At 46.3% G+C, this 13592-nt stretch overlaps 1 protein-coding gene across 2 annotated transcripts; it reads left to right on the top strand.

The window, feature by feature from the left end:
* The first annotated feature begins 7152 nt into the window (after positions 1 to 7152).
* Positions 7153 to 13283, top strand: LOC124012620 (zinc finger and BTB domain-containing protein 12-like). Of its 2 annotated transcripts, none has more exons than XM_046326456.1 (5): positions 7153 to 7200; positions 9040 to 9260; positions 10732 to 10926; positions 11149 to 11343; positions 11688 to 13283. In XM_046326456.1, exons 2-5 carry the CDS (start codon positions 9057 to 9059, stop codon positions 12777 to 12779), a joined length of 1686 nt encoding a protein of 561 aa, XP_046182412.1. In that variant the 5' UTR covers positions 7153 to 7200; positions 9040 to 9056; the 3' UTR covers positions 12780 to 13283. The 2 variants fall into 2 exon arrangements, with proteins under 2 accessions (XP_046182412.1, XP_046182411.1); XM_046326455.1 differs by lacking the exon at positions 7153 to 7200 and adding an exon at positions 7703 to 8038.
* The last annotated feature ends 309 nt before the right edge of the window (positions 13284 to 13592 follow it).

The following is a 13592-nucleotide window of genomic DNA, read 5'->3' as shown; positions in this document are numbered from 1 at the left end:
TCTAAATCCAATGTACACAATTCCAAGCAGGAAACCCCTATTCTGTTGTTTTCACAGCTGTCCTTCCTGTAACATCGTTCATCTGTTGAATGAAGAGAGTCAGACCGAAATGCAGCGTGTAGGTTATTCATGACTTTAATGAAGGAATTGCGGTACATGAAATAACTGAAATACGAAAACAACAACCAGAACGTGAAACCTATTACAGCCTATCTGGTGACTACAACACAGAGACAGGAACAGACACCCACAAATTACAACGCGAAAGTCAGGCTGTCTAAATACGGTTCTCAATCAGAGACAACGACAAGCACCTGACTCTGATTGAGAATCGCCCCAGGCAGCCAAGCCTAACTAGACACACCCCTAATCATACACAATCCCAATTACTACAAACCCCAATACGAAACACAACATATAAACCCATGTCACACCCTGGCTTACCCAAACATATACCAAAAACACAAAATATATTGACCAAGGCGTGACACTTCCTCTCTCTCCTCAGCTGCTAAGTGTGTGACTGAGTTAGTTGGCTCGGCCCTCCCCCACGCATCTTTGGTTCATTGGTCACTTCATTGAATATTTTTTGAAGTCTAGCTGTCTTCTGGACTGCTTTGAGTTCAGCAACAGACACACCTCTGAAATTGACAGAGGAACTGTTGAGAGTGGCAAGTACATGGAAAATTGGTCTGTTGTGTTAGCGACAATGCAGCTAACATAACCAAAGCCATGAACATTTTTAAATGGACCCATCATCCATGTCTTGCCCACACAATCAACCTGATTGTAAGAGATGCTCTGAAGGTGATTAAGCCCACTGTGGACAAAGTGAAAGCAGCTGTGGAATACATCCACAGGAGCACAGTACGTGCTGAAAAACTAATGTCTACACAACACCAGATGGGGATGCCTGAGCTGAGGCCTAACATGACTGCACTACAAGGTTGAATTCAACATTTTACATGTTGAAGCGGTTTCTTGAGTCAAAGGATGCCATCATCTCTACCCTGGCCATTGTCAATGCACCTGTTGATGCTCTAACCCAAGAGGAATGGGAGGTGGTGGTGGAGGAGTTGTGCAGAGTCCTGGAACCCTTTGAGCAGGTCACTGTGGAGATCAGTGTAGAGGGTGTAGAGTAAGCAGTTATTACTACATCATTATTTAATCCAGTATTATATATGTACAGTTGAAGTCGGAAGTTTACATACACCTTAGCCAAATACATTTAAACTCAGTTTCACAATTCCTGACATTTAATACTAGTAAAAATGCCCTGTCTTAGGTCAGTTAGGATCACCATTTTATTTTAAGAATGTTTAATGTCAGAATAATAGTAGAAAGAATTGATTATTTCAGCTTTTATTTTATCACATTCCCAGTTGGTCAGAAGATTACATTCACTCAATTAGTATTTGGTAGCATTGCCTTTAAATTGTTTAACTTGCGTCAAACGTTTTGGGTAGCCTTCCACAATAAGTTGGGTGAATTTTGGCCCATTCCTCCTGACAGAGCTAGTGTAACGGAGTCAGGTTTGTAGGCCTACTTGCTCGCACACGCTTTTTCAGATCTGCCCACAAATTTGCTAGAGGGTTGAGGTCAGGGCTTTGTGATGGCCACTCCAATACCTTGACTTTGTTGTCCTTAATCCATTTTTCCACAACTTTGGAAGGATGCTTAGGGTCATTGTCCGTTTGGAAGATCCATTTGCGACCAAGCTTTAACTTCCTGACTGATGTCTTGATGTTGCTTTAGCATATCCACATAATTTCCCTTCCTCATGAAGCCATCTATTTTGTGAAGTGCACCAGTCCCTCCTGCAGCAAAGCACCCCCACAGCATGATGCCGCCAGCCCCCGTGCTTCACGGTTGGGATGGTGTTCTTCGGCTTGCAGGCCTCCCCCTTTTTCCTCCAAACACAACAATGGTCATTATGGCCAAACTGGTCCATTTTTGTTTCATCAGACCAGAGGACATTTCTCCAAAAAGTGTGATTTTTGTCCCCATTTGCAGTTGCAAACTGTAGTCTGGCTTTTTTATGGCGGTTTTGGAGCAGTGGCTTCTTCCTTGCTGAGCGACCTTTCAGGTTATGTCGATATATGACTCATTTTACTGTGGATACAGATACTTTTGTACCTGTTTCCTCCAGCATCTTCACAAGGTCCTTTACATTTTACATTTACATTTAAGTCATTTAGCAGACGCTCTTATCCAGAGCGACTTACAAATTGGTGCATTCACCTTATGACATCCAGTGGAACAACCACTTTACAATAGTGCATCTAAATATTTTAAGGGGGGGGTGAGAAGGATTACTTTATCCTATCCTAGGTATTCCTTAAAGAGGTGGGGTTTCAGGTGTCTCCGGAAGGTGGCGATTGACTCCGCTGTCCTGGCGTCGTGAGGGAGTTTGTTCCACCATTGGGGAGCCAGAGCAGTGAACAGTTTTGACTGAGCTGAGCGGGAACTGTACTTCCTCAGTGGTAGGGAGGCGAGCAGGCCAGAGGTGGATGAACGCAGTGCCCTTATTTGGGTGTAGGGCCTGATCAGAGCCTGGAGGTACTGAGGTGCCGTTCCCCTCACAGCTCCGTAGGCAAGCACCATGGTCTTGTAGCGGATGCGAGCTTCAACTGGAAGCCAGTGGAGAGAGCGGAGGAGCGGGGTGACGTGAGAGAACTTGGGAAGGTTGAACACTAGACGGGCTGCGGCGTTCTGGATGAGTTGTAGGGGTTTAATGGCACAGGCAGGGAGCCCAGCCAACAGCGAGTTGCAGTAATCCAGACGGGAGATGACAAGTGCCTGGATTAGGACCTGCGCCGCTTCCTGTGTGAGGCAGGGTCGTACTCTGCGGATGTTGTAGAGCATGAACCTACAGGAACGGGCCACCGCCTTGATGTTAGTTGAGAACGACAGTTTGTTGTCCAGGATCACGCCAAGGTTCTTAGCGCTCTGGGAGGAGGACACAATGGAGTTGTCAACCGTGATGGCGAGATCATGGAACGGGCAGTCCTTCCCGGGAGGAAGAGCAGCTCCGTCTTGCCGAAGTTCAGCTTGAGGTGGTGATCCGTCATCCACACTGATATGTCTGCCAGACATGCAGAGATGCGATTCGCCACCTGGTCATCAGAAGGGGGAAAGGAGAAGATTAATTGTGTGTCGTCTGCATAGCAATGATAGGAGAGACCATGTGAGGTTATGACAGAGCCAAGTGACTTGGTGTATAGCGAGAATAGGAGAGGGCCTAGAACAGAGCCCTGGGGGACACCAGTGGTGAGAGCGCGTGGTGAGGAGACAGATTCTCGCCACGCCACCTGGTAGGAGCGACCTGTCAGGTAGGACGCAATCCAAGCGTGGGCCGCGCCGGAGATGCCCAACTCGGAGAGGGTGGAGAGGAGGATCTGATGGTTCACAGTATCGAAGGCAGCCGATAGGTCTAGAAGGATGAGAGCAGAGGAGAGAGAGTTAGCTTTAGCGGTGCGGAGCGCCTCCGTGATACAGAGAAGAGCAGTCTCAGTTGAATGACTAGTCTTGAAACCTGACTGATTTGGATCAAGAAGGTCATTCTGAGAGAGATAGCGGGAGAGCTGACCAAGGACGGCACGTTCAAGAGTTTTGGAGAGAAAAGAAAGAAGGGATACTGGTCTGTAGTTGTTGACATCGGAGGGATCGAGTGTAGGTTTTTTCAGAAGGGGTGCAACTCTCGCTCTCTTGAAGACGGAAGGGACGTAGCCAGCGGTCAGGGATAAGTTGATGAGCGAGGTGAGGTAAGGGAGAAGGTCTCCGGAAATGGTCTGGAGAAGAGAGGAGGGGATAGGGTCGAGCGGGCAGGTTGTTGGGCGGCCGGCCGTCACAAGACGCGAGATTTCATCTGGAGAGAGAGGGAGAAAGAGGTCAGAGCACAGGGTAGGGCAGTGTGAGCAGAACCAGCGGTGTTGTTTGACTTAGCAAACGAGGATCGGATGTCGTCGATCTTCTTTTCAAAATGGTTGACGAAGTCATCTGCAGAGAGGGAGGAGGGGGGGGGAGGGGGAGGAGGATTCAGGAGGGAGGAGAATGTGGCAAAGAGCTTCCTAGGGTTAGAGGCAGATGCTTGGAATTTAGAGTGGTAGAAAGTGGCTTTAGCAGCAGAGACAGAGGAGGAAAATGTAGAGAGGAGGGAGTGAAAGGATGCCAGGTCCGCAGGGAGGCGAGTTTTCCTCCATTTCCTTTGTTGTTCTGGGATTGACTTGCACTTTTCTCACCAAAATACGTTCACCTCTAGGAAACAAAACATGTCTCCTTCCTGAGCGCGTCTCCTTCCTAACGACTGCGTGGTTCCATGGTGTTTATACTTGCGTACTATTGTTTGTACAGATGAATGTGGTACCTTCAGGCGCTTGGAAATTGCTCCCAAGGATGAACCAGACTTGTGAAGGTCTACAATTGTTTTTCTGTGGTCTTGGCTGATTTCTTTTGATTTTCCCATGATGTCAAGCAAGCAAAGGGGCACTGAGTTTGAAGATAGGCCTTGAAATACATCCACATGTACACCTCCAATTGACTCAAATGATGTCAATTAGCCTATCAGAAGCTTCTAAAGCCATGACTGTAATGAATTTCGTCTGCTGTTTGAAGAGAGTCAGACCGAAATGCAGCGTGTAGGTTACTCATGACTTTTAATGAAGATATATGCGGTACATGAAATAACTGAAAATACGAAAACAACAAACGAGTGAAACTAATACAGCCTATCTGGTGACTAACACTAAGACAGGTACAATCGCCCACGAAATACAACGCGCACTCAAGCTACCTAAATACGGTTCCCAATCCGAGACAACTAGAATCAGCTGACTCCAATTAGGAATCGCCTCAGGCAGCCAAGCCTAACTAGACACACCCCTACTAATACACACTCCCAATTAATACAAACCCCAATACGAAATACAACATATAAACCCATGTCACACCCTGGCCTACCCAAACATATAACAAAAACACAAGATACAATGACCAAGGCGTGACAATGACATAATTTTCGGGAATTCTCCAAGCTGTTTAAAGGCACGGTCAATTTAGAAAACTTCTGACCCACTGGAATTGTGATACAGTGCATTATAAGTGAAATAATCTGTCTGTAAGCAATTGTTGGAAAAGTTACTTGTGTCATACACAAAGTAGATGTCCTAACCGACTTGCCAAAACGATAGTTTGTTAACAAGAAATTTGTGGAGTGGTTGAAAAACTAGTTTTAATGACTCCAACCTAAGTGTATGTAAACTTCTGACTTCAACTGTATATGAGCAGTAGATGAGAATAGTAGTATCTTATTTGGAGGAGCCCCTCCTCTGAGCTTGTGGAAGAACAAGGCCTCTGGCTAACTAAAGTAATGCCAGGGAGACCCTGCATAGTGGCCACATCCGTTCCCTCTGAGAGGGTCTTCTCGAAAACGTGACAAATAATTACTGAGAGAAGAAACCGCATCAGCCCCTCGAAAGTGAGGCAGCTTGCATTTCTGAATGCCAATCTCTCATAAAAGCAAAATATGATCAGCATTGCTGTGTGCTGCTGGTTATAACATAGCAATAAAGAAGAGAGAGATAAGAGATGAGCCACAGATGATGCAATCTCTATTGCACTCCACACTGCCCTTTCCCACCTGGACAAAAGGAACACCTATGTGAGAATGCTGTTCATTGACTACAGCCCAGCGTTCAACACCATAGTACCCTCAATGCTCATCCCTAAGCTAAGGATCCTGGGACTAAACACCTCCCTCTGCAACTGGATCCTGGACTTTGACAAGCCGGCCCCAGGTGGTGAGGGTAGGTAAACAATACATCTGCCACGCTTATCCTCAACACTGGAGCTCCCCAGGGGTGCGTGCTCAGTCCCCTCTTGTACTCCCTGTTTGCCCACGACTGCGTGGTCAGGCACGACTCCACCATCATTAAGTTTGCTGACGACACAACAGTGGTAGGCCTGATCAATGACAACGACAAGACAGCCTATAGGGAGGAGGTCAGAGTCCTGGCCGGGTGGTGCCAGAATAACAACCTATCCCTCAACGTAACCAAGACTAAGGAGATGATTATGGACTACAGGAACGTCCCCATTCTCATCGACTGGGCTGTAGTGGAGCAGGTTGAGAGCTTCAAATTCCTTGGTGTCCACATCCACAACAAACTAGATTGGTCCAAACACACCAAGACAGTCGTGAAGAGGGCATGACAAAGCCTATTCCCCCTCAGGAAACTAAAAAGATTTGGCATGGGTCCTGAGATCCTCAAAAGGTTCTACAGCTGCAACATCGAGAGCATCCTGACCGGTTGCATCACTTCCTGGTACTGCAATTGCTCGGCCTTTGACCGCAAGGCACTTCAGAGGGTAGTGTGTACGGCCCAGTACATCACTGGGGCAAAGCTGCCTGCCATCCAGGACCTCCACACCAGGTGGTGTCAGAGGAAGGCCATAAAAATTGTCAAAGACCCCAGCCACCCCAGTCATAGACTGTTCTCTCTACTACTGCATGGCAAGCGGTACCGGAGTGCCAAGTCTTGGACAAAAAGGCTCCTCAACAGTTTTTACCCCCAAGCCATAAGACTCCTGAACAGGTAACCAATGGTTACCCGGACTATTTTCATTGTATTCCCCAATCCCTCTTTTACTACTCTCTGTTTATCTTATATGCATAGTCACTTTAACTGTACATTCATGTACATACTACCTCAATTGGCCCGACCTAACTGGGCTATCTGCATTGTGTCCCACCACCTGCCAACCCCTCTTTTTACGCTTCTGCTACTCTCTGTTCATCATATATGCACAGTCACTTACCTACATGTACATACGATACCTACATGTACATACTACCTCAATAAGCCTGACTAACAGGTGTCTGTATATAGCCTTGCTACTCTTTTTTTCAAATGTCTTTCTACTGTTGTTTTATTTCTTTACTTACCTACACACACACGTAACAGTATAATTTTAAACTGTCCCCTCGCCCATACCCGGGCGCGAACCAGGGACCTTCTGCACACAACGACAACATTCACCCTCGAAGCATCGTTTACCCATCGCTCCACAACACTACTTCAAGGTCTCGGAGTAAGTGACGTAACCGATTGAAACGCTATTTAGCGCACACCGCTAACGAAGCTAGCCGTTTCACATCCGTTACACTCACACGCCTTTTTTTGGCACCATTGGTTAGAGCCTGTAAGTAAGCATTTCGTTGTAAGGTTTACACCTGTTGTATTCGGCGCACATGACAAATACACTTTGAGGGACCAGTTTAATGTTTTACGTGGAATGCTGCAGTTTTGCACATTGTTATTTATTTTTCTTAGATATGGTGCAATATTCTATTATGCTGTTCAGATTGTAGTCGTTTTGAATGGTTCGATTTATATTCACTTTGTTTATACATTAAAAAGTTATACTTTAAATGCAAATGTTTAATATGATTATTTTTCATAACATTCTCTACATGCATTGTGGTTAAGGTAGAGTATGATTTAATGTAATAATTTAATTCGAATTGTTTTAACCCCAATCATAGTCAAAACTATCGCAAACTGTTTGACTTGAAAGAATACAAAATATACATTTTTTTCAGAGCCGTTTGGTAGCCGAAAGAGCAGGCTCTTTTTGGTGAGCTGAGCCGAACGAGCTGGCTCACTGAAAAGTGCCGGAATGCCCATCACTAGTTGTCACGGGAAGTGCTGGTCCACTCTCGTTGAAAATAAAATGGCTTGCTGTATCGTAAAAATTCATTTAAATTAATATACTTGTTTTTGGTCTTAATGTAATCTTAGCAGTGTGGTTAATGTTTGCTTTAAAATCAAAATTTAAGAAGATAAATTGTAGAAATAGGCGGGGTTTATGACTTTGTGGCTGTGTAACTGCTGACGCTCGTTTGAAACAAGCTAACAAAGTAAACATACTAACGTTAGCAGCTGGCTTGCTAGCCAATATAAAATGAATGACCGGTTATTGAGTGCCTAGTTACTCCACAACATATAGTAAGGGGAAAATATATCTACAGTAGTCGCAGGTAAGGAAACACTGAACTAACATCGACTTTACTGTCTTTTAGCAGGCAGGTCACAAACTATGGCTAGCTGGCTAACGGCCTGTGGCTAGTAGGGGTGCAACAAGCTAGCTAGCGAGGTACACCTAGCTGGGCAACGTTCGCTATGAGAGAGGTTGGATACACAATATTACCGTTTGCGAAATTTTAAACCTGCACAATTGACCGTAGCAAATTATGTTCGTGCTAACTAGTTAACGTTAACAGCAGCAGTAGTATTACGTTAGCTTTATAGTCACATAAAACAATTAGATATATTATTTGATATAGGTAACTGGTAGCTAACGTTAGGTCGAAAAATAATGTATGATTATCTTCAACCTAGGCTAGTAGGCGCTTGATATCTTTTTTTTGTTCCATAGAGAGCCATTTCATATAGCTGATTTCAGCTATTTGTTGTGACTTGCTCGACATGCAAGCCTTGAAAACAAAACGAGCAAACGATGACTTCACCTACTCTAACATCAATTAATAATCACAGGGAATGTTGGATGTCAAGCCGAGATATGGGAGCTGTTGTGCTTTTACTATTTTTTTATTTTAATTTGAACCTTTATCTAGCTAGGCAAGTCAGTTAAGAACACATTCTTATTTTCAATGACGGCCTAGGAACAGTGGGTTAACTGCCTTGTTCAGGGGCAGAACGACAGATTTGTACCATGTCAGTTTGGGGATATGAACTTTCGGTTACAAGTCCAACGCTCTAACCACGAGGCTACCCTGCCGCCCCGTCTTTGAAGTTTAGTCAGACACCATCGTGCCTCTTGTACAGCCATGGGAGTCTCTCGCTTGCTCTTTGGTCTGAATTTGGCCAGTATGACTGTAGCTGGATAAATGTCCAGACCCCAGAAAGTGCCACGTTTCCCTTTGGTTGATCCAGATGCTAAATGTTCCCTTTTAAAATATTTGTATTTTTATGATCATTGCAGAATTTCAAGTGAGTCCTCTTCATGTCTCTCCTATAGGCTCCACGGTAGCTAAGATGGAGGTGCTGTGTTTCCGGTTGCCTGGTCACGGTGACACCACCCTGAAGAGCATGAACTCCTTGAGGTCCAGGCAGCAGTTCTGTGACATCACTATAGTGGCCAGCGGCAGGCAGACGTTCCGGGGACACAAAGTGGTCCTTGCTGCCTGCTCCCCCTTCCTTAGGGACCAGTTCCTGCTCAACCCCTCCTCTGAACTGCAGGTGGGTGCCAGGGAAAGCCACCGTGATACACACTATTTGGGTTATGTTTGATGAATGTTGAGTGTCGTCTTCAGATGTACGAGCCCCTGACATACACTTCTTGTCACATACCCTTTTGATCTGACTGTTTTAATAGGCATATCTTTGAGCCTGGGAAGTTCTCAAATGTTGCATCATGCCAGCTGTGGTTCCAGTCCTATGCCTCATTGTAGATTATATCACAAGTCTTGCAGGATATGACACTAATGGCTTACACGATTGATCATAAGAAAAATAAAACTACATGACCAAAAGTATATGGACACCGGCTTGTTGAACATCTAATTTCAAAATCATGGGCATTAATATGGAGTCACCCCCCCCGCTGCTAAAACAGCTTCCACTCTTTAGGGAGGCTTTCCACTAGATGTTGGAACATTGCTGCGGGGACTTGCTTCCATTCAGCCACAACAGCATTAGTGAGGTCGGGCACTGATGTAAGGCGATTAGGCCTGGCTCGCAGTTGGCGTTACAATTCATCCCAAAGGTGTTTGATGGGGTTGAGGTCAGGGCTCTGTAGGCCAGTCAAGTTCTTCCACACTGATCTCGACAAACCATTTCTGTATGGACCTCTCATTGTCATGCTGAAACAGGAAAGGGCCTTCCCCAAACTGTTGCCGCAAAGTTGGAAGCACAGAATTGTCTAGAATTTCCCTATTGTCTAGATTTCCCTTCAATGGAACTACGGTGCCTAATGCGAACCATGAAAAACCGTCCCAGACCATTATTCCTCCTCCACCAAACTTTACAGTTGCCACTGCATTTATGCAGGTAGTTGTTCTGGCATCTGCCAAACCCAGATTCGCCTTCGGTCTGCCAGATGGTGAAGTGTGATTCATCACTCCAGATGATTGCTATTGCTCCAGAGTCCAATGGCAGAGAGCTTTACACCACTCCAGCTGATGCTTGGCATTGTGCATGGTGATCTTAGGCTTGTGTGGGACTGCTCAGCCATGGAACCCATTTCATGAAGCTCCCAACGAACAGTTCTTGTGCTGGCGTTGCTTTCAGAGGCAGTTTGGAACTCAGTAGTGAGTGTTTCAACCGAGGACAGACAATTTTTACGCACTACGTACTTCACCACTTGGCCGCCCCGTTCTGTGAGCTCGTATGGCCTACCACTTTGCGGCTGAGGTGTTGTAGCTCTTAAACGTTTATACTTAACATAAATTACAATAACAGCACTTCCAGTTGACCGGGGCAGCTCTAACAGGGCAGAAATTTGACGAATTCACATGTTGGAAAGGTGACATCCTATGACGGTGCCACAAGGAAAGTCACTGCGCTCTTCAGTAAGGCCATTCTACTGCCAATGTCTATGGAGATTGCATTTGAAGGGGTGTCCACATACTTTTGTATATATAGTGTATCTGAGACGTAGCAGCAAAATAGCTGTTTGGTGTGTTTTTTTTCTTCCTATTTTGTCCTCTAGGTGTCAGTCCTTCACAGCTCCTCAGTGGTATGTGAGCTGCTCCAGTCCTGTTACACTGGTGTGCTGCAGTTCAGCCCCAAGGAGATAGTGAATTACCTGACGGCCGCTAGCTACCTGCAGATGGAGCATGTTGTGGAGAAGTGCCGGGGAGCCCTGGGCAAGTACATGCAGCCAAAGAACCCCAGCTCACCAAAGGTTAGTTACTTATTTTGGTTGGTGTATAGTCAAAGGCACCCTATTGAAGTAATTGTTTGAAATCCCAATGTAAAATTTTATTATACCGTGCTTCAATTGTAGAAGGCAAATACTTACTGAACTTATCTACTATGTGATTTATCAAAGGCTGGATTGTTTTTACCTGTGAAGATGTTGAACTGGCTCCTCTTCATTCTTTTTCTCTCCACCGCTCATTTTCAGATCAAGTCAGAAGAGAGCCAATCAATGCCAGTGACAGTCAGTGGTAGCAGCCACTCCCTTATGTCAACCTCTGCTGATCATTCCTCACTGCAGCCTCACAGCCCTGTACAGTCTCAGGCTGATGACCATACAGACTCAAACACTAAGACAGATATACAACACGATGATGACCCTAACACAATGGATGAGATTAAAGTAAGGAAATTCAGGAACAACACTTATCACTGCATCCATCTGTACATTTTTTGAGTATTTGAATGTTTTTTTTTGTATAAAAATTAGTTTACCAAATTATATTTGAGAGTATTTTCCAAATACTTAGTTCAAATATGATTTTTAAATACCTTGGTTAAATGTATGCAGTGTATTTGAGTATTTAACTACCTGTCTTTTCAAATAAAATGTATATCTGAATGAATACTTTGATCAAATGTATGTGAAAGTAGTTGAGATATTTTAAATGTATTTGAACCCAGGTCTGGTAGCTACCCACAGACATTGATTTGTAGCACACTCAAATCGGTCTCATGTTGTTCCAGGTGAGAGTAACAGAGGAGGGCAGGGAGGATTATGACGTGTTCCGGATCTGCATCGAGGATGAGCAGGAGCCGGAAGAGAGGCGAGAGGCAGAGGAAGGCGGAGAGGAAGCCACAGAGGGGCATCAGGGGTGCCAGTACCGAGATACGGACAGTGTCATAGTGGGAGGGGGCAGGGGTGATGATATGGCCCCAGCTGAAATGTCCATCCGCAACAGCGGCTTTGAGAGGGAGGGGCTCCAAGGCTGGAGGCGTAGACTCACCGACTCACCCAAAGTGGGCCGGGGGAGGGGGAGGGGCTTCAAGAGGAAGCATGGCTCGTACCGCGAGAGGGAGAGGAAGCCTCTGGGTATGCAGTACCAGGAGGCGTGGCGTCTACCCACCGGGGCGGAGATGATGCAGGGCTTTGGCCTGGACTTCAGCCAGGAAGCCATGAGGTCAGCGTTCCTCTCGGGGGGCGATCTCCCACGGCTAGACTACGGGATGGGGGAGGTTCAGGGAGAGGAGCTGGTGCCCCGAGACGGGAATGGTCAGGCCCACTACAACCTGGATGACCCCAGTGGTGATGGAGGTGAAGGTAACATGGGGATGGCGGCTGTGCCAACAGGTGGTGACGGGGCGGGGGATGAGTCTGTGGCCGTGGTGGGTTCGACCTCCAGCACAGCGGGGCCGGTGGCATGCGAGCAATGCGGCCTGACCTTCCCCTCGGCCCACTCCCTGGCCGTCCACACGCGCGCCACCCACTTGCTGTATGTGTGCCCCTGCTGCGGCAAACACTTCAACCACTCCAGCAACCTCAACCGCCACATGACTGTGCACCGCGGTGCCAAGGTCCACCGCTGCCCGCTCTGCGACAAGACATTCACGCAGAAGTCCACGCTGTGCGATCACATGAACCTACACAGCGGTGAGCGGCCTCACTGCTGCGCCTACTGCCACTCGCGCTTCGCCCACAAGCCGGCGCTGCGGCGCCACCTCAAGGAGCAGCATGGGAAGACGACCGCTCAGAACAGCCTGGAGGCACAGGCTGAGATAGAACGAGTGGCAGGGCCAGGTGAAGGAGAGGGAGACACTCAGGACAGATTTGACTTTTGAAAAGGACACTGGAACAGGGAGGGGGAGGAGAGATGCTCCCTCACCCCTCTTCTCAGCCAAAATGTACACTCATTGACTAAGCATTACAGGTTGCAGTTGGAGGTACAGGGGGGTTATTCAAGCAAGCGGCTGTGTGCTTACCTTCTGCTCTAATTGCCAAAAGAGTGGTTTGGAGTGTGCCTTTGAGTTTGTGGGTTGGAAACAAGGTTGTGTGTGCTGGAGGGACCTACTAAGATCTTGAAAGGGAAAGCCCCTACTTTTAGACCTGGGGTGCACAACTCTGGTCCTCCTCACAGGCCGAAGTGTATGCGATTTGAAGCTCTGGCCAGTCAATGACATGGATTGATTATTTATCTCTTAATTATTTAATTGAAGGGGGGGAAATGATGACCTACTGTACAGCACCGTGGCTCTGGAGGACTGGAGTTGTGCACACCTCAGTTTTAGACCTCTGTCTCATTTGTTATTCATTGGCTGACCAATAAAATATTTTACATTTGTGTATTTGAAGGTGAGCTTCTTGTTAAACTTTGGTATGTACCAGCTGATTTGTAATGTGTACTTAACAGTGTAAGACACTATATTTAAAGAGGTAGCCTACTTCTATTTTGAGTATCATTCCATAATCATGCTCATCACAAAAGGACAAATAGTAAGTGACCTACACTTTGTGCAATGCGCGTTTACTCAGGACTCGAGACACTATTCTGTAAATGTGCACAAAATGACATGTGACCCGGTGTGCTCAGCTGACGTTAATATACAGTGCATTTGGAAAGTGTTCAGAACCCTTCATTTTGTTACGTTACAGCT

Source organism: Oncorhynchus gorbuscha, linkage group LG24 (assembly GCF_021184085.1).
Source record: "Oncorhynchus gorbuscha isolate QuinsamMale2020 ecotype Even-year linkage group LG24, OgorEven_v1.0, whole genome shotgun sequence".
NCBI lineage: Eukaryota > Metazoa > Chordata > Actinopteri > Salmoniformes > Salmonidae > Oncorhynchus > Oncorhynchus gorbuscha.
This window is presented reverse-complemented; position numbering and strand designations above follow the sequence as displayed.

Bases quoted from the DNA above. Each gene is read 5' to 3' on its own strand.
- LOC124012620 (XM_046326456.1), top strand. From the start codon at position 9,057: ATGGAGGTGCTGTGTTTCCGGTTGCCTGGTCACGGTGACACCACCCTG. The intron at 9,261-10,731 runs GTGGGTGCCAGG...TTTGTCCTCTAG, and splicing joins ACCCCTCCTCTGAACTGCAG to GTGTCAGTCCTTCACAGCTC. The intron at 11,344-11,687 runs GTAAGGAAATTC...ATGTTGTTCCAG, and splicing joins ACACAATGGATGAGATTAAA to GTGAGAGTAACAGAGGAGGG.